The sequence below is a fragment of the Pygoscelis adeliae genome, unplaced genomic scaffold, assembly GCF_000699105.1.
Source record: "Pygoscelis adeliae isolate BGI_AS28 unplaced genomic scaffold, ASM69910v1 Scaffold124, whole genome shotgun sequence".
Lineage (NCBI taxonomy): Eukaryota > Metazoa > Chordata > Aves > Sphenisciformes > Spheniscidae > Pygoscelis > Pygoscelis adeliae.
The window spans coordinates 4,029,049-4,052,150 of NW_008824791.1; the positions used below are offsets into that span (position 1 = coordinate 4,029,049).

The 23,102-nt window shown below is 39.5% G+C and overlaps 1 protein-coding gene across 1 annotated transcript in view; it reads left to right on the forward strand.

The window, feature by feature from the left end:
• The first annotated feature begins 3,537 nt into the window (after positions 1-3,537).
• LOC103916877 overlaps positions 3,538-23,102 on the forward strand; it is a 35,319-nt gene continuing 15,754 nt past the window's right edge. The window contains exons 1-2 of the mRNA XM_009323941.1: positions 3,538-3,611; positions 16,617-17,053. Coding sequence (XP_009322216.1) covers positions 16,896-17,053 — 158 coding nt within the window. The 5' untranslated portion in view covers positions 3,538-3,611; positions 16,617-16,895. The remainder of the gene's footprint in view (positions 3,612-16,616; positions 17,054-23,102) is intronic.

A 23,102-nucleotide genomic window follows, 5' to 3' on the forward strand; every position in this document is an offset into this window, starting at 1 on the left:
TGAAACTCTGTGGAGCCAAACTTTAATAATATGGATGTAGCCCAAATTGGGGGCGGGGTGGGGGGTGGCAATCCTTATTTTATGGTGAGCCTGTATACGCTACCAGTCTGTTGTTTTCAATTCTAAGTAAAAGTGTAAGAATTCAGTAGTGTAACACCATGTAGCTACCAGGTCAACATTTATAACTATTTCATTGCAGAGATTGTCCTGTAGGAAAAAAAAAAAAAATCCCCTTAGAATACAGTTCTTGGAAGTATAACATCTAGCCACTAATGATAGCATAGCATGGACATATAAAATATTTAAGAATGGGTAATTTTTAGCATAAATACTAAATGTCTTACGTATTTCCCAAGAATTAATTTTAATTGTGAATGCCATAGCTTAATAATTGTGTTCACTGCATCTCTGAATATAGACTTATATGGACAACATGGGCTTCTGTTGCAACATAGGAATATGTGGGGCATAATTACATTAGCTTCACCATGTGTTTTTTTTAACGGAGTATAGGGTTGTGGGGGGGCCCATGAACTTTACTATTTTATTTTCCTCTTCAGAGAATTTGTGGGGAAAATACTGTGCAGTGTTCCAAAATCTGTGCTTAGTGACTGTTATGTGATTGATGCAATGATGAGAGGGGGTAAAGCCCTAAAAATTGTACGGCGTTGGTAGTGCGAAGTGATAAGCTGCATCATTTGAGCCCAATGAGTAGTAACCAGCCTGTTCTCCAGTCCCCAGTACTGATCGTGGCACCAGCTACTGTGTCTGTGGTGTTTAGGCTGTAGAAGGTGATCTTGACTCTTTCAGAGAAACAAAACAATTTCATCCTAAACAATCCAAGAGGCCTGTTTCCAGCAAAGCGAGCTTTTGTGCTGTAAACTTCATTCATTCAGCGTAAGTCATTTGGTTTCAGTCAAAGATCCATTTAAAACTGGGCCCTGGCTAAGGGTAGAAGAGGTTCACAAAAACTAGCTTCAGTGGTGAAATGAGCTGCAGTGGTGCGTGCTTGCTTGTTCCTGCCTGTTGAGTGGCATTCATTGCCCCTTCATTTGTGCTGGTACAAATCACTGCACTGTAAACTGGATCACAGGCTGAATTTTTCCTGATGGAAGCTTCTGCTCCCCCCTTGATTTTATCCAAGACCATGGCCCTACTGAGAGCCCTGCTCGGCTGAGTTAAGGGTGGGAACAGATAGCTGAGGTTGAGAAGGAAGGCGTGGAAATTTCTAAAGCTGGTTCTGCTGATAAAGTCAGCATGTTGAGGAACTACATCCTAAAGCAAAAGGTTCAGAAATATGGAAACGCTAGAATATAAGCCATGAAAGGGTGTGGGGAATTTCTTCCACATCTATTTTATGCTGGAAAGTAAAGTTTTGATACTTTTTTTTTTTTTTTAACTTGTTGATTTTAAGATGCTTATCTGCTGAATTGCATTCTTTCAGTTTTGGTATGTACACTATGGAATTTCATAGCAATCTGTCCAAGCCTGACTAGCTAGAAGAAGGTAATAGAGGCATATATTTCAAACACAAACACGTAGGGAAGTGAAAAAAGTTTTGGGAAAAAACATGATGTGAAGGGAATATGAGCAAAACAAAGTGACAAAAGAATAGGACGCTGGTGATCTGTGCTGGCAATACGTAACGAAAGCAAGGATCTCATTTGTGGTCTGCAGACTGGTTTCATAAAGAGCGATCTCCTGAAGCCAGGAAGAATGGCTGGTAGAGATCAACCTCATTATTCCACTCTTAAGTACAGGGAATTCCTGTTCCTGTCAAGTGTATCAGCATCAGGAAAAGCTATGCAGATCTGAGAAGGGTGTTTTTTTTAAAAAAAAAAAAAAACTAGGAGGGAGAAAATAGGTTATGTACTGAGAAGCACTTTTGTTAGTGTGCCAGATTGCTCAGAAGTGATTGTGACATCTCCTTCATGAAACACATTAACAGCAGAAGAAATTAATCGGATAGAATATTAATTAATCTGTTCTGTCTTACGGGAAGGCAAAGAACAGCCAAGACTTTCTGTCTGATGCTCTCTCTGAAAAAGCATCTTTGTGTTTATGAATGCATTATAAAAGATTACCTGAGGTGATCTGAAAGTACATGGTTTTCAACTTGAGGAGAATCTATAGAAGAGGGGAAGGAGCTTTTCTTTTGATGTATCTGAAAAGATCTGAAAGATCTTGAAAAACTTAATTGCAGGAGAGTTCTGTTCTCATTTTTGTTCAGGGAATGTTGTCTCTGAGCAGCTGAGAGGGAAACTAACATTTAGTCAGACTGGCTCCTGTATTTTGTGTGTATATCAATGTATATTTAACTTGGATGCCTAATCCACAATAGGAAGAAAACCTTTCTTTTCAGAAGTTTTACTGAGACAGGCTTACCTGTGGTTAACAGTCAGTAGCGGCAGGAGTACTGGAACATCTAAATCCTTTCTCTAAGTCCTGGCAGAATTTCACCAAAATGCAAATCATTATTTTTTTATTTAAACAGCTTTCAATTCATCTCTTCATACAAATTCAGAAATAAGGGCTTGTGCATTTGTCAAGAGCAAAGCTAAATTTCTAAAATTGATGAAGAAGGGTTTTTGAATTGATTATGACTTCATTGCAATACTGAGCATTTCTTACATGATACATTGGTACGAAGTTATTTTTCTTCAGCTTATGATATGCAATGCAGGAAGTGATGTCTGTCATTAACATCCTCTAATGTTTTCCTTGATATGTTTTTGCTTTTAAGTTGCATGTAGCATAAAGATTTTGATTAGAATATTCGCTGTTGGATTGTGCTTAAGGATAGTTTTAAGAATCGGGGCAGGGGGAATGGTTCCCTTCATTCCAAAGATGGGCTCTGAAGAAAATTTTGACCAACGTAAATTGGCAATAAGGACATACGTGACTTTGGACTTCTGACTTCCAAAATGGAACAGCGGGTGTTGCCTTGGTAGTAACAACATGCCTGTTGTCCTTTTTCTAAAATTTCTTCTAAATTTGCCTGCAAACCCCCATTAGTATGTTCAGTGAAGATCTGTTAAATGTGGTAGCTGCAATTTGTGATGATCCATCTGCCCTGAGTATGTTCCACTCAATCACAGTCCTCAGTATAAGGACTGGGGGTGCCTTCTAGTTGCCAGTTGTGCCAGATAGTGCTATGGCAATGAATGCAGCTGTAGTAGGTGATTGATCAGCTATAGTATCATTTTTCCAGCAGAAAATAATACATAGGCACAGAAAGCTTGGGTTTTTTTCAGCTGGAAGAGCTGAAATGCTGTGTGCCATTTCTGAATGCTTGAGTTTGAAAACCTCTGTATGAGGTGAAACAGGTATTTTGCTTCCATTTTCAGCTTTTTGGGGCATGGCTTTTTCAGTTGCAATACGTGCAGAATATGGGCTACGGTTTGGAAAATAAGTTTTTCTGTCCTTTTAAGTTAATGCTGTCTTGTGTTTAAATTGAATGATACTGTGTTGGCTCTTAGGTAGACTTTAATAATGCAAGTCCTCAGTGTTACAAAATATCTTTGTTTTTCAGTTCTGAAAACAAAGGGAGTGAAACCATAAATTTAAAGAGCAACCAAAAGGAAAGCACAACTCTGCCTGCACTTTTGAAGGTATGATTTTTATTTACTAATATTTAATTGAGCTAAAGCCTGCCACCTCTGCTTGTGACTACTTGCTACTGTTCCAATACATGTTGGATGTATTCCTGCACTGCAATGTAGCACCTGGTTGTAATTTTCTGGGTTAAGGTCCATTATGCCAGGGTACTAATACACATGCAGAAGACAGAAAAACTGTGCTTCACATTCTTAAAACAAAATTAACGTCTTTACTTACATTAAAGAAGTGGGAGTCTAGTGCTAATTCTACGTGCAGTTAACCAATGAAGAAGGAAGCTAGCATTTTTATCAAATGATGGTTTCAGGCATTCCTCTAAAGCACCATTTCTATATAATTTATGAATATCTAACCAGCGTTTGCCTGCCTGAAGGTCCGCTGGTTGCCAACCAAAGCACTGTAAGATCTTTCTGCTGAAATTTGTATGCATGTTGGCTGTTCTTCATCAGTGTTATCCATGTTAATCATGCTTGTCTTGTCCTGTAAGCATTCTACTGCAAAAAAAGGACACAATTCTCTGTGATCACAGCTTTCTCCTATGTCACTTGACACAAAGTGGTGGTTGCCTATAAAGTTGTGTTTAGATTTGGTCAAATATCATAAATAATTATGTACAGGACAGGGCCTGGTGATAACAGCCGTCTTTGCTGCTGTCACATCATGTCCCGCACAGAGCCATTTTAGTGATTCATTCACTAAGCTCTTCTGCTTGGGTTTTTTGCTCCTTTTCCTAGTTGTTCTAATTTAATGCAGATAGTATCATGGCTGCTTCCCCAAAAGGGCCTTGACTAGTCTGCCAGATTTATTGGGGGATGCAGTAGGCTTTTTAACACACTGAATCTGAGATTTCTATCCTGTGTTGCATTTATTGAGCACTAACGGTGTATGGAGAAGGAAGCGGTCTTCTTCCTGTATGGCCTACAGTCTCTGTGTAGTTGCATCTTCAGTATCTAGGGACCGTTTGTTTGAGCTTTGCCAAAGGTGAAGAGGCATTGCAGTTGCCTCTGCAAAGACCTGGTTCAGTCCAACAGGGTTTTTGGCTCAAGAACAATTCCATGTTGAATGTAGTTTATCTACATCAAGGTGGGAAACAATGCAGTGACATTTGTTCAGAAGCCCTGTGGATTCAAGCCAACTCTGTCAGTTCTGAGCTCCTGGAAAATGCCACTGAACGCCTTCCTGTTACCATAAATCACAGGCTATTGATTTTATGCCTTGAAATGCAGGCAGAAAGGATTCTGATAAACCAGAGGAGATTTTACTATAGTAGAAGCAAATTTCCTGCATTTAAAAAAAAAATCTTGTTTTTTTATGTTAGATCAGTGAAAAAATCTAAAGCAGATTTTCCTTTTGAAGAAGGTGTTGACTGAGGAAGGGGAATCGTTTAGCATATGTGCACAGGACTGCAACACCAGGAATTGCTTAAAAGGAGGTCTCAAGGAACAAGCAGGATGCATAGGTGGAGCAAAGGGAGCATAGCAGGTATAAGTTACCTAAGAGTGTTTCTTTCTTGCCAAAAACTAATTCTTATTTTTTAATTTAAAAAAGCCCAAATACAGTAAAGTCTTCTACTCAGAACTTGTGTTTTTGTAATACTGTACTAAAAGTTGGTGCCAACATTAATGCTGTAAAGTTTTGTTCCAAGTATCTGATTGTCCTGGTTTCGGCAGGGATAGAATTAATTTCCTTCCTAGTAGCTGGTACAGTGCTGTGTGTTGGATTTAGGATGAGAACAATGTTGATAACACACCGATGTTTCAGTTGTTGCTAGGTAATGCTCACACTAGTCAAGGACTTTTCAGCTTCCCATGCTCTACCGACTGAGAAGGCTGGAGGTGCACAAGAAGCTGGGAGGGGGGCACAGCCAAACTGGCCAAAGGGACGTTCCATACCGTGTGATGTCATGCTCAGTACATAAACTGGGTGGAGTTGGCTGGGGGGGGGCTGCTGCTTGGGGACTGGCTGGGCATCGGTCGGCAGGTGGTGAGCAATTGCACTGTGCATCACTTGCTTTGTGTATTAATAATAATAACAATAATAATAATAAGATTATTATTACTACTACTACATTATTATTACTACATTATTATTATGTTGTTGTTGTTGTTATTATTATTTTATTTCAATTATTAAACTGTTTTTATCTCAACCACGAGTTTTTTCTCACTTCTACTCTTCCAAATCTCTCCCCCATCCCAGAGGGAGGGGTGGGGGGGAGTGAGCGAGCGGCTGTGTGGTGCTCGGTTGCCGGCTGAGGTTAATCCACGACACTGATCTGTTTTCTTTGTCTTGCCATAACTTTTTATTTAATTATATTGTCTTTGACCTATGTTTAGAAGTCTAAAGAGTTACAGTGTACATTACATTATCTTTGAAATAATACCTGGTGTTTGTATAGGCTTTATAAGAAAGGTACAGTTTTCATATTACTAGAATGTGCTGGCTGTTCAACTGTACTGAGAGCTTCCTGTCTAACTTACTTCCCTCTTTCTTAAGCTGATCAAAAATCTTCTGATACACTTGAACAGTTCCATGTGCATAGTAATGAGTACTTTTAGCACTATAATTTTATATCTTGTGTGCACTGAAATTACAACTAGATAGTGAAAACTGATTCAGAGGAGGTGGAGAAAGTATTTATTTTCTACTGCTGCCCCCTCCCCCCCTTTTTTTTTAAATGAAGAAAATACTGTTCTCTTTTTTTTTTTCCTACCACTGCTCCCTCCAACACACACTTGCATTGTGGTAACACCACACTGTCCAGCGCCTGACATTGGCCAAAATAAGCTGTCTTGTGGAAAGATCTCTAGAATGTAGCTGAACAGCTACATGACTGTCTCATTGGAAAGGGATAATGTATGTTATTGAAAGTTGTTCTAGTTTTATTTATTGAGTCCTCAAGGTTACTATGGGCTGAAAAAAAAATGTTTTGTTGTTATGGAAAGTGTACTTTGTGAGGAATGTCTAAATCTATATAGCTACATGGATCAGGTTTGGGCAGATTTCCATACATGTCCATGCCTCCGAACGATGCTTCTACCTAGTCGTTTCAGGTGGATGATGACTAAAAGTTGAAACCATATTGCATCTGTCTGTCACCAAGTTAATGAGCTATCATGTTTCTGATAGACTTACACGTAGACTTACATGCTGTGATTTTGTATATTCGTTGGCTGTCTCAGCAGGAGGCCAGGGGCAGAATAGTGGAGGAACTGTTAAGTCTCTGATTTAGTAGCAAAGGTCAGACATCTAAATTATAGCTGACTGGGTGAGTGGAGCTGGGAAACATGCTGAGCTACGGTAGCTCTTTGGCTCTTCTGAGCACTTTAGTTACCAGTTCTGTACTTTACCCCTGCTATTTTTTAACCTGTGGTGAAATATTCATAGAGGGAGGAAAAGATATTTTAATACTCAACTTATGAAAATATAAAGCCTAATCTTTCTGTGCCAAGGTGACTTTATCAATCATCATTTGATCACTTTTGAGAAAATATTACTGAAATATATTTGCCATGAAAAGTACACCACCACCCACCACTATTTATTTACAGATTTTGTTTTGCTTCTGTTTCTTTGAATTAGAGCTGTAAACAGTGCTCTTTCGGAGTAAATGCTCCATTTGAGCAATGTGATTGTTGAACAGATGGTTGTGTGGATGTAAACAGTTCTTGAACTTCATGTTTAGTGTTCTAAGTATCTGCATTACATAGCGTCCAGTACATGTTAGTATATCATTAACCTCACTTCTAGCGCTACAGGGACTTTGCTTTTAAAAGGAATACTGCAACAGTGCTTCCTGCAAAAGTATGTTTCGCATACTTTTGCTTTTGGTAATGCCCTTAAAACAAAAGTTTACAACTGGGACATAGTTATTAGTTGGATTGTGTGGAACAGCTACCAAATAAGCTAACAGCACTACTACAGCGAGCCATGTGCTGGAGAATGTCGTGTTAGTACTGTTTTGAAGAAATCGCACAACACTTGTTGGACGTGCTTGTGCCGCAAGTCTAACCTGGCTCCTACCCGTATCACCATACTGTAGTAGTAGCAGCGGTGATAGGTGCTTGGGTTAGTTTCAGTAGTAGTGAATGGTTTAGGTCCCAGGCTTGCCCTGTCTGAGGCTTTCATCCAAGTGAAGGCTGTGCCGTGACAGCGTAGGCAAATTCACTTGCCTGCTCATTGTCCCCCAGATATCCTTCCTGTAGCGGTGCATGGAAGAAATAGCACATTCTCCCATAACTGATTAGGAAAGAATTCTTAAGCGTCTCAGCACAGGAATTAGTATGTGAGCTCTGTCAGGCAAATGCAAAAGTTTGAAAAAGTAGGTACAAATATGACATACCAAACGTATAATTTAGACTTTAGTATTTCAATAGCATTAAATATTTTATAATTTGGCCCATAGGCTCAAGCCTGCGTGCTAGTTGCCTAGATTAACCAGAGTCAGTCCCAACCTTCATAGAAAACACAGGGACAGAAAGTGCTGCAAAGATTATCTAGTCCACTCCTCTGCCCCAAGGTGAGATCTCTCATACCTGATAGAAGTTTGTCTAACTTGTTCTCAAAGACCTCTAAGGATGGAGATCTCTAAGATCTCTGCAACTTCACCAGACAACTGTTCTACTGATTTCATAAACCTTATAATTAGAATGTCTTTTTAACATCCCATCTAAAGCTTCCTTGTTACAAATTAAACCTGTTGCTAATTGTCCTCTGACAAGTCCTCCTGTATACTGTGAACATGGAGAAGAGATTATTCTGTAGCCCTGCTTTCTCACATGAATTTCATTTCAAGGTAACATAAAGATGGCTGTATTTAAACGGTAGGCAAGGTATTAAAATTTGATGGCAAGGACTGCGATTATGTGATAAGATGGAGCCAGATTCTTTTTGGAGTTGCAACAAATAGGACAAGAGGCAACGGGTACAAGTTGGAACATGGGAAATTCCAGTCACCTATAAGAATTTTTTTTTTCCTCTCCCCCCCCCCCCCCTTTTTTTTTCTTTTTCCCCATTTACCGTAAGAGCAGTCAGATGTTGGAACAGGTCGCCTAAGGAAGTTGCAGAATCTTTATCCTTGGAAATACTCAAAACGCAGCTGGATGAAGCCCTGCTCTAACTGGAGCTGCTTTGAGCAGGAGCTTAGACTACATGACCTCCCCAGCCACATTCCTTTCAGCCTAATTTGTTCTGTAGTCCCCTGTCACATCATTTTTCATCCAGTGTGTGAATTCATATAAGTTTAAGAAAAGTCCCATGAACTTGCTGAATATATGTAGCTGTTCTTATTGAATGTCCCTAATTCTGACTTCATAATTAGTTTTAAGTTCTACAAAAAGTTAGAAATCAAAATTAAGCCCAGTGTCTTAGTTAACCGCATACTTTTCCATATAGCATGTGTTTTTTCTCATATTGTCATGGTTTTATTCTATATTGTCTTTATTTCATATGTATGTTACGTAAGTAATGTCTGCTCAGCCTGCGTGTGAATGCCTGCTGAATGCCTCTGTCTTAGACCTAGTAATTAGAAATCGGAGAGAGGGATTCTTTGTCTTGGGAGTCAAGGGCTATTGGACTTTTACTGCCAACCATGAATTTTTGAAAAACCTGAGAGTTACTTTTAAAAACTGTTGTTGTTGCTGCCTACAACAACAAATGAAAGACAAAACCAAAATGTTTTTGGAGTTTGCATAATCAAGATTTTTCTTGTGGAACCTGAAAGCAGATCTCTCTCTCTCTTCGGCAATGATGTAGACTTTTTTTGAAATGGAATTTTATAGGCAAGTACCTAGCACCTTCTGGTTTCCCAGGATGCTTTGTTAAATTAATGGTGTTAACAGCTGTATGTGTTCAGGAAGACATTTCAAGGTCATCCTATGTGAAGTCCTGGTAAATTCCTTTGTCATACTGAAGAATTTTAGAAAGGATGATCCTGAAGTGTGCTTCCCTCTCTACTACTTTAGTTCTTCAAAGAAGGGATCTTGAGCAGGAAACTTCATTTCAGGATGGGTGAAAAAAAAAGGGGGGCTTAAACCTTGCTCAGCTTGGCACAGAAAACTGCTGAGGAGGCAGATGAGAAGCAGAAGTGTGGTGCCAGATGCTATAGCCTGCCAACAGAATATAAGTACGCGTGGAAATTGCACTGTCTTGCCCCATTCCCAGTGTACTGCCTGCTTGTGCACACCTTCTGCATTGAAAAGGTGAATTTCACCTTTACTTTTTAATTTATTTTCAAACGTCAGGGAATTGTCAAGTACAAGACAACAAAAATTATTTCATGTTTGTGAAAACATTTTCAGTAATGCAATGGAAGTTTAATACTGGGAGAATTTAGAGGAAAGAACAGAAATAAGACAGTTTAATTCTGTTCTCTCTGGCTCTGTGCTAGACCTTGTTGTAATAAGGCGATGGTTACATACTGAGAAGTGGGTACCAATTCTTAATCTTTAATCAGAGCTTTACAATAATTTCAGGAGAAAATTCAGAAGGGAGAAATTTTGAAGTAACTGCAAATGGTGTAAACAGATTTTTTTTTTTTTAAATGATAAAGTTCACTTTGTCATTCTAGAGACTTTCACTGAGTTTACAATTTCCCATGAAGGTGACCTAGCAGAAACTTTATTTCAAATTGTACCTCCTTCTTCTCTACCTTTTCATTTGAAGTGTTCACCCTTACCACCTTGTTTTGTGTTCTCTTGTCAGGGAAGGTGAGTCTGGATACTTCCTCAGGTTTTTTAGGAGAACACTAGAGTTTCAGAGAACGTTTGTTTCATCTTTTCTTTCTTCATCTGACAAATCTACATTAAGGACTCCTTAGTGTTTCAAGAATTCAAATGGCTAAACAAATTTTTGAAGTCCCAGTGCTGACCTTTCAACAGAGGCAGTTGTTTTTCCAAATTTTAAATAGTCATTGAACTTAAGTAGGTTTATTTTTAAAAATGCAAAACTGATACAGTTTAACTAAAAGTCCCTTCCTGTTATTTAACTCTTACTCCTGATTGTGAAGATGCCATGATTTCATTAGCTTTCTAGTTACTCTTGTCTTCCGGGGTTGTCATGACCTGATTTTTTTCATGTCAAAACAAGCAGAGAAAGGAGGACGTGGAAGGAAAACTTCACAGTATAAAAAAGCCAAAATATTCAGAGGTTCAAAGCATCGGTTATTTGTAGAGATACAGAACTCGCCTTTAACTTAAATCCCCACAAAACCCCAAGGCTGTCTTTGTTAATCTTTGCTTTTTTGCTTTTTCTGATTATTTAAAAGGTATTATTTATTTAAGACTAAACAGTTTTTGACAATGGTGGAAATCCCATGCATCATCTCCATCACCACTCTAATTACTGGCATAAATAGGAAAAACCTACTTTGACTGCGAGTTTTTTAAATCCATTTTTCTCATGAACACTAGCAACAGTGGACTTTGAGGAGTTCTCTGCTTATCGTGTATTTCACTGTCTGATAGTACCTTTTCCTGAATTTTTCTTAATACTATGCCAATTTTCTTAAGTCTTGTTCCTAATCTATGTCTCACTGTGTCTGCTTCTTATTCATTAGGTTTCCGTATGTATTGCCTCCTGTTGGTTGAGAATGTCTAACTTCTTTTCCTCACAGTAGTTGAAAAAACAAAAGCTTATTTCATGTGTGGATTTAATGTACCTCACTGTGTCCCACTCATTGCAAACAAGTGGGAGACTACACCAAAGATGCTTTAGCCTCCCAGAGAAGGGAAATCGCTGAAAAACATGCAGTAGCGACTCATTGTGGGTATGTACTAGTCTGCCAGCAACTGAAGCTATTTCACTGTGCGTTTTGTTTAGCATACAAAATTTTCATACTGTATCGCTGTTCAAATTGAATGAGATGCTCTTAATTGTTAAATGAAATGCAGCCATCTTAGCTATGTTGAAAGGTCAAAGCGAAGGCTAGGAACATGGTTAATTTTCCATTATTATTAGAGGTAGCAATGCCTAAACATGCTACTTTGTGCACTCAACACTTTAATCTGAAACTCTTAAACTATTTCTACATGCTAACAAACAGAAATTCTGGAGTAGTGCTATGACCGTTTATCAGATGAGTAAATTGGGGTGTTGGGGTTAAATGGCTTGTTGAAGGTCCCTGGGGTGAATCAATGATGATCCTAAAATTCTGATGGGTTGCCGTCTTCTCTCACAACTGCAGGTGAGATGGGGTGGTTAAAGTGCACGAGCATATCCATGTGATATGCAGAATGTCCTCCATCAGCGCAGCAGGGCAGACGGTCTGTGAGAGGTCTCCACAGGGCTGTCTGGAGTTTCTGCGTCGTAATGAGTGTTCGTTCATGGGGAGTGAAATCCAAAATGTCTGGCTGTTGTGGCTGGAAGCTAATTCTTTGTTCACGGATATCTGTGTTTTAATGCTGTTAATGTTTTCATTTCAGTCACTTGTTAAGGCAATAAAAGAGATTGTATTCTTGGCAGACGAATGTAACCCCTGCCAAATGAGAACCTCTGGCAATTTGAACTTTTGCCACCCAACTGCTGAGAGATGGCAGCTACCAGGGCGGCTGTTCCCAGCTGGTATGGAAGGCGAGGCAAACCTGGCAAAGCGATCCCTCTTCAGGGTGCTGTTGCTCCTCTGGAACTGCTTTCTGCACTTCGGGGGGCAAGCCCTGCGCCTGACCGCGTAGGTGCAGCTAGGCTTTGGGTGTATGTCTGTGCTACAGTCAGGAGTGGATTACAGCCTGGAAAACATACCTAGTCTACTGTTGAATAAATTAGCTCAGATAAGAATCACGCTTGAGACATGACATCGTGGGCTTGTCTTCTGAGTCCCAGCTGCCAAGCTTCTCTGCAGCAGTTGCTTCAGCAAGTTGAGACCGCACTACCTGACTGCACAGTAGATACAGCTTCAGTTATCGCTGCAGTCTCTTCAGTCACCTGATTTAAGTCATAATGTTGTTTCACGCTCTGCCGAGCTTCCCCTCTGCACCAGCCTCATTGCGTGTGAGGTCACAGGACCATAGGATAATTCAGGTTGAAGGGACCTCAGGATGTCATCTAGCCCAACCTCCTGCTTAAAGCAGGTTCAGCTATAAGGTCAGGCCAGGTTACCCAGGGCTTGCCCAGTGAAACTTTGACTAACGAGTTGCTAAAGAAATAAAAGCTAATTAAAGCTTTATGAAGCATGTCACAAGCAGGAAAGCTCAGGGAGAGTGGGAAAGGGGAGGCAAAGGGAAGACTGATGACAGTTCATATACAAAAGGAGCAGAAAGACAACACTACAGCAGGAAAACACTTTTCCTTGCATCAGCAAGGATCTCAAAGCGGATCTGGCAGGTAGGTTTTCATCCAAAAACTATTGTCTGTCTGGTAAGTCTGAGAAACTGTTCAGACTGCTGTGACACTGGAAGAGGATTTACTTTTTTTTTTTTTTTTTAATTAGCCGATGACATGAAGTGTAACTAATACAAGAGTCACTGGTATTCTTCCACTATTGTGAGTATCATAGATGCAACTGCTCTGTCGAGGTCAACTAAGGGCCCTGACTGTTGAAAATGGATGGGATATACCAGGAAAAGGATTACTTTGCATATACCCTATGCCCTTTTTTTTTTTCTCCCTGAGCATTTGCTGGCGGCTTCTGTCAGAGACGACGACCTCAGAGAGAGGCATGAGAAATAATAATTGAAAGTTATCGTGAAATTGCCATCATACTGCTGCGTTCGTCAGGTGCTTGTGCCTGACAGCTCCTGCTGTGTTAAAGGCTTACTGACTTTACAGATCATGCGCTTTCATCTCAGTAATTTGAATATGGCATTATCTTAAAATACAAACTTCAAAATCTGTAGCAGGAATAGTTTTGTTTGTATAATGCCTAAACAGTGGTGCAAACTTTGAATTGAGATTTTTATGGGCAAATGATAAAACACCAATAGCTCACACTGTCTTTTATAGCAGAAGCAAAGTGGAGCAGGAAGGAGAATATATGGAGAGTAGGATTGATTATGTTGAAAGGAAGAAAGAAGGATTTGCATAGTTTCTGCACTGGGAGTTAATATCCATGTATATCTTCAAGTCAGCACAGTGTAAATGTTCTCCAGGGCTTTTGTTATGCAAGACACTATTTATGGTTAAAGGTATGGAAGGACCCTTTCATATTAAAACTTCCTGTTCTTTTGATTTACCAAAAGTAAAGTAAGGAAAGGAAGATTAAAGAGGAAGGAAAGTCTAAACAGATTTCTGTTTCTGGAAACAGAGACTACAAACAGCTTTTCATGCAGGGCATGAATTATGCTTACAAATAAGAAGCACAGTCTTTACAAGCATTAAGTCTCAGAGCTGCTAGAGGAAGAATTTCACATGTAGAGATTTAGCCATAGTTGAAGTCTCAGTTCCTAATAGGAAAAGCCCACTAGTTCCTGAATACAAATTACTTTAAAAACAACAACAAACAACAACAAAAAAAGCCCATAATACTAAACTGTTGACAAGTTTTGAATGTAATATCTTCTTTTATAGTTAATGCATTTAGCTGTTAACTGCATAGATATTGTAGTAATTAATATAAATGTTTATAGCTTATAATGGTTATATCTGCAGAGAAAATAGTAAGATTTGTGCGCACTTCCTGCATTGAGATATTCTTTTAAATCTGACAAATTTGTGTGAATGATACTAATCACAGAACAAGGGAGAAATGCCCTCCTTCGCTTCAAGTTGAATCAAAAACTGGTATTGAAGAATGCTGAGGTATTAATCAAAGTGAAGGAAGAAACTATGACAGTAGAACTTTGAAGTTGACTATGGTGAATCATTCATGTTTTATCAAATTTTGGAAATTAATTTTTTTCTTGTTTCTGTTTTGTATTTCCTTATGCAAAGTACTTAGTTCCTGTGAGATAAAGTTTATTGTTCAAGAGATTCATCCCAGGTTTGCATGTTACTTGCATAGTTTGCCTAGTACTGAAGATACCCGCCAGCACTGTGGTACATCTGTAAGCTGTACCGTTGTTGTCTTCATTTCCAGCGGTAATTCCAGGGTAGAATTGACTTGTAAAGTAGTAAATCCCTCAATACTACAGGGGTGACTACATCCCTTTGTGACACATCAGCTATTGATTAGTGCCGTATGTGGGGAAGCAGGTGGGATTTGTCACAGGTGGGATGAAAAAAGGCTAGAGTTTGACTTAGCCCACTTCGGAAAGTTTACTTAATGTGGTTTTTTAAGTGTCTTGACTGTATGAAGAAAATAGAGGTTGTATGGATTTCTCCAGGACAGATTAGTGCCATTCAATTTCTATCCTCATGTAAACAATTCCATTTTCAACACATACATCGGATGACTTAATATTAAGCAATTGCATCTACTCTTTGTATGAAACAGGTGACAAAATATTGCTTGAAGATTAAAGACCACTCTCCAGTATCACTAAGTATAACTTGCAAGTTTTTAAGAAATGGTTTTAAGAATCCCCAAGGATTAAACTGTGTTCATTAAAACACTTTTTCCATCATTAATGTGATCCTAGATGGACTATTAACAAATAAGCCTACTCGCTTATTTTAGGTTACTTGAAACAAGTATATCTTCAAGTTGAAATAGGATTAGTGGCCTAATGAAAATAGTAGCTTTCTGCTTAGATTGGATGGGTAGTTATCCAATTTGAAACAATTACTCTTATCCAAAGATACTGTTGACACAACTAAAATTTGCATAGGACTTTTTGTTCATGTTCTCCTTTCCCACTCCTGTTGAGCAGAATAGATGTCATCTAAGAAAAGCTGGGATAATTTTATTCTGTTTTAATAAACTGGATTGAAACAGGGATTGAAATTACAAGGATTGTACTGTAAAGATAAAATAGACAGCAATAGCATATGGCACCCACTACGAAGGGTGAGGATGGGGGGAGGTGGTCCCCAGAAAACTTTAGTCCAGGGAAGAAGCATGTGCAGATAGTGAAGCTGAAAACGTGGTTGCACGTGGTGTTTGTGACGCCTACCAGTGAAGTTGCATAATCTTTTTGGGCAGATGGTCTTGGCAGAAGTAGCATGGGCTTGGGCAGTGGTTCTTGAATCTGTAAGAGAAGCTGACACCGGGGAAATTTAAGGGCATAAATTGGTGAGGAACAGAGCTTGTCTTGCCCCTTGGGGTAGATGCTCAGCTGAGTTGAGGGAAGAAATGAACAGGTGATTTAAATGAGGTGAAGCCCTGTCTTAGTGCTAATTATTTTTGGTTAGCTGATAGAGCTGATTGGCAGTTCAGAAGGTCGTGGGTGCAGGGGTAGTGGTGTGTAGGACTTTGGCTGTATGGAAAACTGTGCAGTTTGAGCACGGTAGACTATGGAGCTGCATGAGACTTCAAATAGATTTGGAAATAGAGCTGTGCAGTTAATAGCCTGCGGAGTTGAAGGAAAGCTGGCCAAAGGGTGCAACATGGGGTTGCTAAGGATAGCAGATAGGATTAATCTCTGGCACGTGAGTTGAGTTCATTTTATCCAAATTCTGTTCTTGATTCTCCTGGGGTTTTTACAAATGCAGGTTACCCTGTGTTTAAGGCTATGGTACGTTTGTGTTTTGCTGTGGTGTTCTTGCGTATACTGGCAAGCTGAAAACTGTTCATCTCGCAAGTGCATATAGATTTGTTTGTGAAGCTGTGCTTTTTGAGCAGATTAGAGTCTGAAGTGTGAAAAATTGTTCCTTGCTTCTTCCTCTGTTTTTTTCTGCCAGTTGAAGCAATTGTTCTCCATCTGTCCTTCTGTACTTTACTTCCACAGCAGCTGCTTTGTGAATCTTCTAGCCTATGTAGTCCTTTCGGCTTTTTGTAGAATAGGGACCTTTTTTAGTACAAAAAGAGAAGAGGAGAGCACAGGGCTTTGATCTTAAAATGAACCTTTAAACAACAGATCTCCTGAAAGAAATACAATGCATAGGAGCAAATTAAAATTAAGGAATTTGGGAATGTGGGGAAAATGACAGGAAACATCATCTTTATGTGCTTCTTGTATTTATCTTAGGTTTGTCAAAATGAAGAGAAGAACCATTCCACAGAAGAACTTAGCAAGTCTGAAATTCAGGAGGAGCTGAAAAAGGCTAATAGCCTTCCTAGTTTGACTCCTGGAATCAAAACAGCACATAAAGACAAGCAACCCCGAGAAGGTTTTTTTCATTTTCTTGGAAGCTTATTTAATATTGCAACAAAAACTTCTTTGGTAGAATCTAAACCCTCTACTTTACAAGATGAACCCAACAGATGTGAAAAGGATTTACAGAACACAAATACCCTTCCGGAGGACATGCAGCCAAAGAGTCCGAAAATTGAAGAGCCTATCTGTTCTACAGCTAGAATAAAAGAGGATTCTGAAAATAAAGATGATGCCATCTTAAATAATATTGGGAAAGATATCTCACAGGATCTGCAAGGAGGCTGGAAACGATCTGCAGATGCACAAAAGTAAGTTTTATAATTTAGTATTAAATACATTAATGTTTGTGCGTGTGTGTGCACAGAACTACCTTGACTAAGTTCTGCTGACTGTATGACAGATGACTGTCATTTCTAAGGATGGTTGGAGTGTCCCTGACTCGATTTTCTGCAAAACTCTAGTAGCATCTACCTTGAATAAACGAGTAGAAGTCGACTGCAACAAAATATAACTTTAAAGAAGGTTTTCTAGAAGTCTCCTGACTATGGAAGTCTCCAGTGTAGATCCGTCTAAGTGCAAGATGTGGTGTTTAGAAATACATTCAGTATTGTAGATCTACTTAAAAAAAAAAAAAGTGTGAAGAGCTCATTTCTGTCCATATTGTGGGCTAAATAAAGGTTTGAATGTTTGTCCTTTTTATATCTTTTTATATCTCACTAGTTCAGTGGTCTTACTTCTGCAAGTAAGGTTTCCTCATTTTTAAAATGATCTTTCCTGGTTTATTTGACTTGGTGATTTTTGCTTATGTGTTTTGTTTCCCCTTGTTCTTTGGGGTTTTCCTGTAATGTAAAAAAGGTTATATAAAATACACAATTAGCCTAAATATGGAACATCCTTAACAGTCCTGTAATATTTCCAAAAAAAGTTTCAAAAAAAAAAAGATGCCAAGGGCACCAATGTGTGTTTGAGAGTAGAAAAGCAAAAACATTGGCTGTGGTCCACACGGTGTATTACAAAAATCTTTCTGACTGTGGCAAGAACATAGGTAATAGTATTCAAAAAACATTTGTAGCTGTTATGTTGAATACTTGACTATATGTGGGCCAGTACAGCATAGGTTTGGAGTTAGGTGTGTATGTATGCGTGTGGTACCTGTCAAGTTTTTGATAGGTGTGTAGAATATGGACTTGTCTACAGGCAATGAATCTGTAAGTAATGTTTACTCAGATTTTCAATACTGCCCAGGATATTTATTTCAAATTTAAACCAAAAGTAATGATTTGGGGTAACCAGTAATTCTATTGCAGTGCTCCTGCTTGTATTGCAGAATGGGAGGATGTACTGAGAAGAAACACCTTTTTTTTTCCTTTTTATCTTTTCTTTAAGTTTTAAAACTAATTAGAGTTGTGCTCAGTATATTTATCTGTGGAATATGAAGTGTTTCACCTCCATATAAGAGGTCAGAGATTCCCAAAGCAGCTGCTTAATGAATTTCACTTCCATATTGGGGATGTCTTCAGCACGCTGTCCTTATTTATTATTCAGTTGACTAATGATTTGAGGCATCTGTCATTCACATTTATATTACAAATGTAATGGCTGATCAGAATATGAATAGGGGATGTGATACCTATTCAGGTGAACTTAAGACTGTATTCCCACCACCAAAGTACAGTACTGTTTGTAATTAATAATAATGATGGTTGTGTTCTCGTGAGTACTCTGGTTTGGTCTGTGATGTGGTCGACTGGTTTTTATTACAGATTCTTATCGTAGTAGCACACATCTCACTGACGCTTTCTCCAAACTGCATGTTGCAACCCAGCACCAGCACTTCGTTGATCAATACACAAGAAAATTCCTCCTTCTCTTGGTTGTTATCTGGAGAGGCCTAGGAACATTATGTTATTCAGTCTCGTTCCTGAACAAACTGTGTATTTCTTAAAACCTGTTGGACAGGCTGGTTTGCTGCATCAGTCTCTTGCTGCTATTTGCTCTTTCTGTAGTATACTCTGGAAACTGGCAGGTAAGTCGTATGCCATTGTGCCAGGGGCTATGCGGAGATAGAAAAAAAGTCACTCCTTGCCTCAAAGAGAGCTTAGTCAAAAAAGACAGACGTTAATAGATCTTTTTCACCTTTTACTTCGTTCCATGTAGCTTCTTCCATATTGTATCTCAGCATACTTTCTGCTGTACTTTCTTCAGTGTCTGCTCTTTTTCTTGCTCTCTCCACCCACAGCTACAGATTGTATTACTCAGTTTACAGTGGTAGTCTGTCCTCTATGCATTTTTTTTTTTTCCTTACTCTCTTCCCTAACAAGGTCAGTCCTCTTATATGCTGTACTCCTCTAACTTACCTTGAGTCTCTCCTGTCTATTCAGACAAATATGAATCTTGGCCATTCAACTGTAGGCCCCATATGTGGTGAACTAAACATGGCAATCGGAGCCTGCGATAAGTAGATGAGAGGCAGCCATGGTCAGCCCATACGAAGTCAGTCTTTCTCTTGTTTTTCTGCAGTCCCCTGACTGATGCAATATGGAGCTGGTGCACATCTTTCCTTCCAGGTAGAAACCTCTGACTTCTGCTGGCTCTTCAAAGTGTACACATGGGCTTTGTTTGACTTTCCTGCTTTATTGATGCCTACAGGCCTGTGAATAGGAGCGGTGGAAGTGACAGAGTGTCTTGGGATTTTTTTGCTGCTCTGCTCATTTTGTACTGCTATATTTGAGTAGATCTTGAGCAGTAAACTGATAAAGTGCTGGGCAGTCTGTATGCACAGTTTAGAGGGTCAGATGGTCTCAGTCTTCATTTGCTTCTTGTGAATTCTTCAGAACAATGTGGATTAATAAGTTTGGCATTAATAAAAGCTTACAGAGTTTGGAAGGTGTGGATATTAACGCACTGAAGTGACCTCCTTGCTCTGTGCAAGTATTTTTGAGTTATTTTGGTTTTCTTGAAATCAAAGTTGCAGTTGGAGTATTCAGTTGACCATATTTTGACATTGTCCTATATTGTTAGATAACCTATGCAAATCAGTGTAGATTTTTCTTAGTATAGTTTACCTGTCTCGTGGTCAGGCAAGCATATAAAAATGTGTGTTGCTAGTTTGGAGGTAGGGGTAAGTTGGTCCATATACAGAATGAAGTTCTTCCGTGGAAAATGACTTTTTTAAATGGAAGAAAATTCGTGGGTTTTTCATTATAGCTGTTGTAAAATCGGGCAAACATTAAACCAGTCATTTTGTTTCTAAACTCATTCTCAAAAGTACAGTGTACATTCTGCCCTTTTTGGCTCAGGATACGAACAAGTTAGACAATCTGTGTAACTTTTGTGTATGTTTTTCTCTGCCTGACTACACAATGTGAACTGTGTTTCTGAGGCAATTAGTAAAGAGAAATTGAAATGACAATGTGGAAGCAGAAGTTTGCACTTTTAAAAAGTTTGAATCAAGGGTACCTCTTTTTTCTGTTGTGGAAGTGATTATGCCGGGTTTGTTCGCTTTTAGTTCATAAAAGTTTAAAGGAGGTAGAGCAGCTTTTTCTCTTCAATACTAGCTAGCTTCTTTACTAAATATTAACTAACTGGTATTAATTTAGCATAGTTAAACTGTAAAAGTGCTCCTGATTGCTGACGATTGACTAGATAGTTTTGTAGAAAGTACTAAGAAGTAGTTGGAAGTGGGTGCTAAAAGCACGTGAATAATGATGGGGGGGCGGGGGGAGATGTAGCACAAAGGAACAGGATGGACCATGGAGACCATGAAGGGACGAGATGCTGTGAACGTGGTCTTTTGCTAATCTCTTTAAGATTGGGTCCCAAAAGGCAGATGAGACATACTAGTGAGCCATATAAATTCAAAGGTACTATTGATTCCATTGATTGTAATGTTAAACTGCAATTTTAGCATTTAATGTAGAGGCAAATTGAAGTTGAGGACTTTACGAATCCTTAAGACCACTGCATTATTAATCTGTTTCCTTTGTCATGGGGAACATTTAAATGAAGTTGTTAATTCTAAACGACTGTTAAATATTAAATTAGAGGTTATCTGTGGTTAGGGAGGAGGTTGCAATGATAAGTGAAAGAGGGACAGTTGTTAGATTGCATAATCCGCATTAGAGTTGTGTAAAAACAAACAAACTAACCAAACAACCTTTCGGAATTAAAATACCTACCAAATGGTCTCAGATGCCTCATTAACCTCATATCCTTAAAGCAATATTTTGCAAAATACAGGGAAATTGGACTGCTCTGACCTGTAGACTGAGGTTAATTTTGCCCTCAGTGGGAGGCCTGGCACTTGGTAAAGACTCAAGTTTCCAGGCCTTGAGCCAGGGAAAGTGGAATTCATGAGCTCAGTCTGTAGAGTACGTGTTTGTGAGGAACAAAATGTGTAGGTCACGTTATTACTCCATCACCCTGGCTGGACAGCTGAGAGGTAATTGTACATTGAGGGCTTCTGCTCCTTTAATCCAGACAGTGGCAAGTGGTAGAGGAGCACAGAGGACAAAACCATGATAAATTTGGCGAAGTCTCTAGACAACAATTACTGTGGATAGTAATATAATAAGTGCAGCACTGAAGATGGGTGAGGAGAGTTGGATTGGCTAACTCTCCAGTTACTGCATCTCTTAGTCTTCCATTTGTCTGGGGTGGTTGAAGATTTCCTTGCCACTGAGAAATGAAGCAAGCAATTGGGCTTGCAGTGTTCTGTAAAAGGTTAATGATGAAGGGGTGAAGTCAGTAAAATATAAAGTACAGTTTTAAAGTAATGCTTATTCAGCTATAAGTGGAAAAGAAAAATGCAAAGTAAGGTATTTGCTACTAAGTGTAGAAAAATGTCTATCTTAGGTAAGATGGCAACTTTTGTGTAGAGTAGTCCCCAGTGGCAGAGGGGTAAGTATGAAAGTAAGAAGTTCATGTTTAGTTTTAGCCTTTGCACTCCTTCTTAATGATGTTAAAAGCCAACCTTTAACTGATGAAATAATCCCTAAAAATAAAATCATGGAACAGTGGGGATGCGCTTCACCTCATTTCGCACCACTAAAAGTCTACATGAGAGGGATCAAGATTTCATAAAGTAGGTGACAAACATAAAACATGGGTTTGCCCCCGTTATCTTTCTTTCCTATAATGTAAAATTCTTTCACTTAAGCATATATTGCTTTTCAGTAACAAGCAACGATTTGGCTTCAAAATTGAGGCTGTTTCTGTAAGACTCCTGAGAATGTACTTCCCGCAGTACATATCTGCCGTCTTGTCAAGAATACCAGTTGTGGTAATAGGCAGTACTCTTCTACAGGTGACTGAGAACACAACTGTGACAACTCATTTTCCTTCCCTGCTCCCCCCCCCCCCCCATCATGCCTCCCCCTCCCCCCCCCCCCCCAATGACTAATGATCCAGATCTGTTCTATTGACTGCTTGCCATTTGCCTATCTTCTAGTAGATTTCTTTATTTTTGTAAGATCTAGTAAGTGGATGTTGCTTATAGTGATGTGCAAAACAATAGTACTTGTGAAACTGCATGGCTTGTTCTGGAGTTGAGCAAGAAGCCTTACTGCATTGCTGAACATGGTTGATGAGATGAAAATCAAAGTTGTACCCACTCTAAATGTTTTAGTTATAAAATCCTGACCACTGGTTAAGATGTTAACCCCAGTTTGACAAAATATTTAAGATCCTGACTTCTCCCTTCTGTTATGAACCTCGTGGACTTGGAAGTGAGAAAACTCCCAACCCCACAACTGCAAGGATTTTCTAACTGTAGGTAGAAGAGGAGAAGGGGTGATTTCAAAAGCAAATGGTCAAAACAGTATGCTTGCCATATGTACCAACATAGGCTTTCCAACGTGACGCCCATCTACAAGAAGGGCCAGAAGGAGATTCCGGGCAACTACAGGCCTGTCAGCCTGACCTCAGTGCCGGGGAAGATTATGGAGCTGTTTGTCTTGAGGGCGCTCACAAGGCAGGTGCAGGACAACCAGGGGATCAGGCCCAGCCAGCACGGGTTCCTGAGAGGCAGGTCCTGCTTGACCACCCTGATCTCCTTCTGTGACCAGGTGACCCGCCTAGTGGATGAGGGAAAGGCTGTGGCTGTGGTCTACCGGGACTTCAGTAGGGGCTTTGACACCGTCTCCCACAGCATTCTCCTAGAGGAGCTGGCGGCTCATGGCTTAGACAGGTGTACTCTGCGCTGGGTCAAAAACTGGCTGGACAGCCGGGCCCAGAGAGTTGTGGTGAATGGAGTTCAATCCAGTTGGCGGCCGGTCACAAGTGGTGTTCCCCAGGGCTCAGTATTGGGGCCAGTTCTGTTTAATATCTTTATCAATGATCTGGATGAGGGGATCGAGT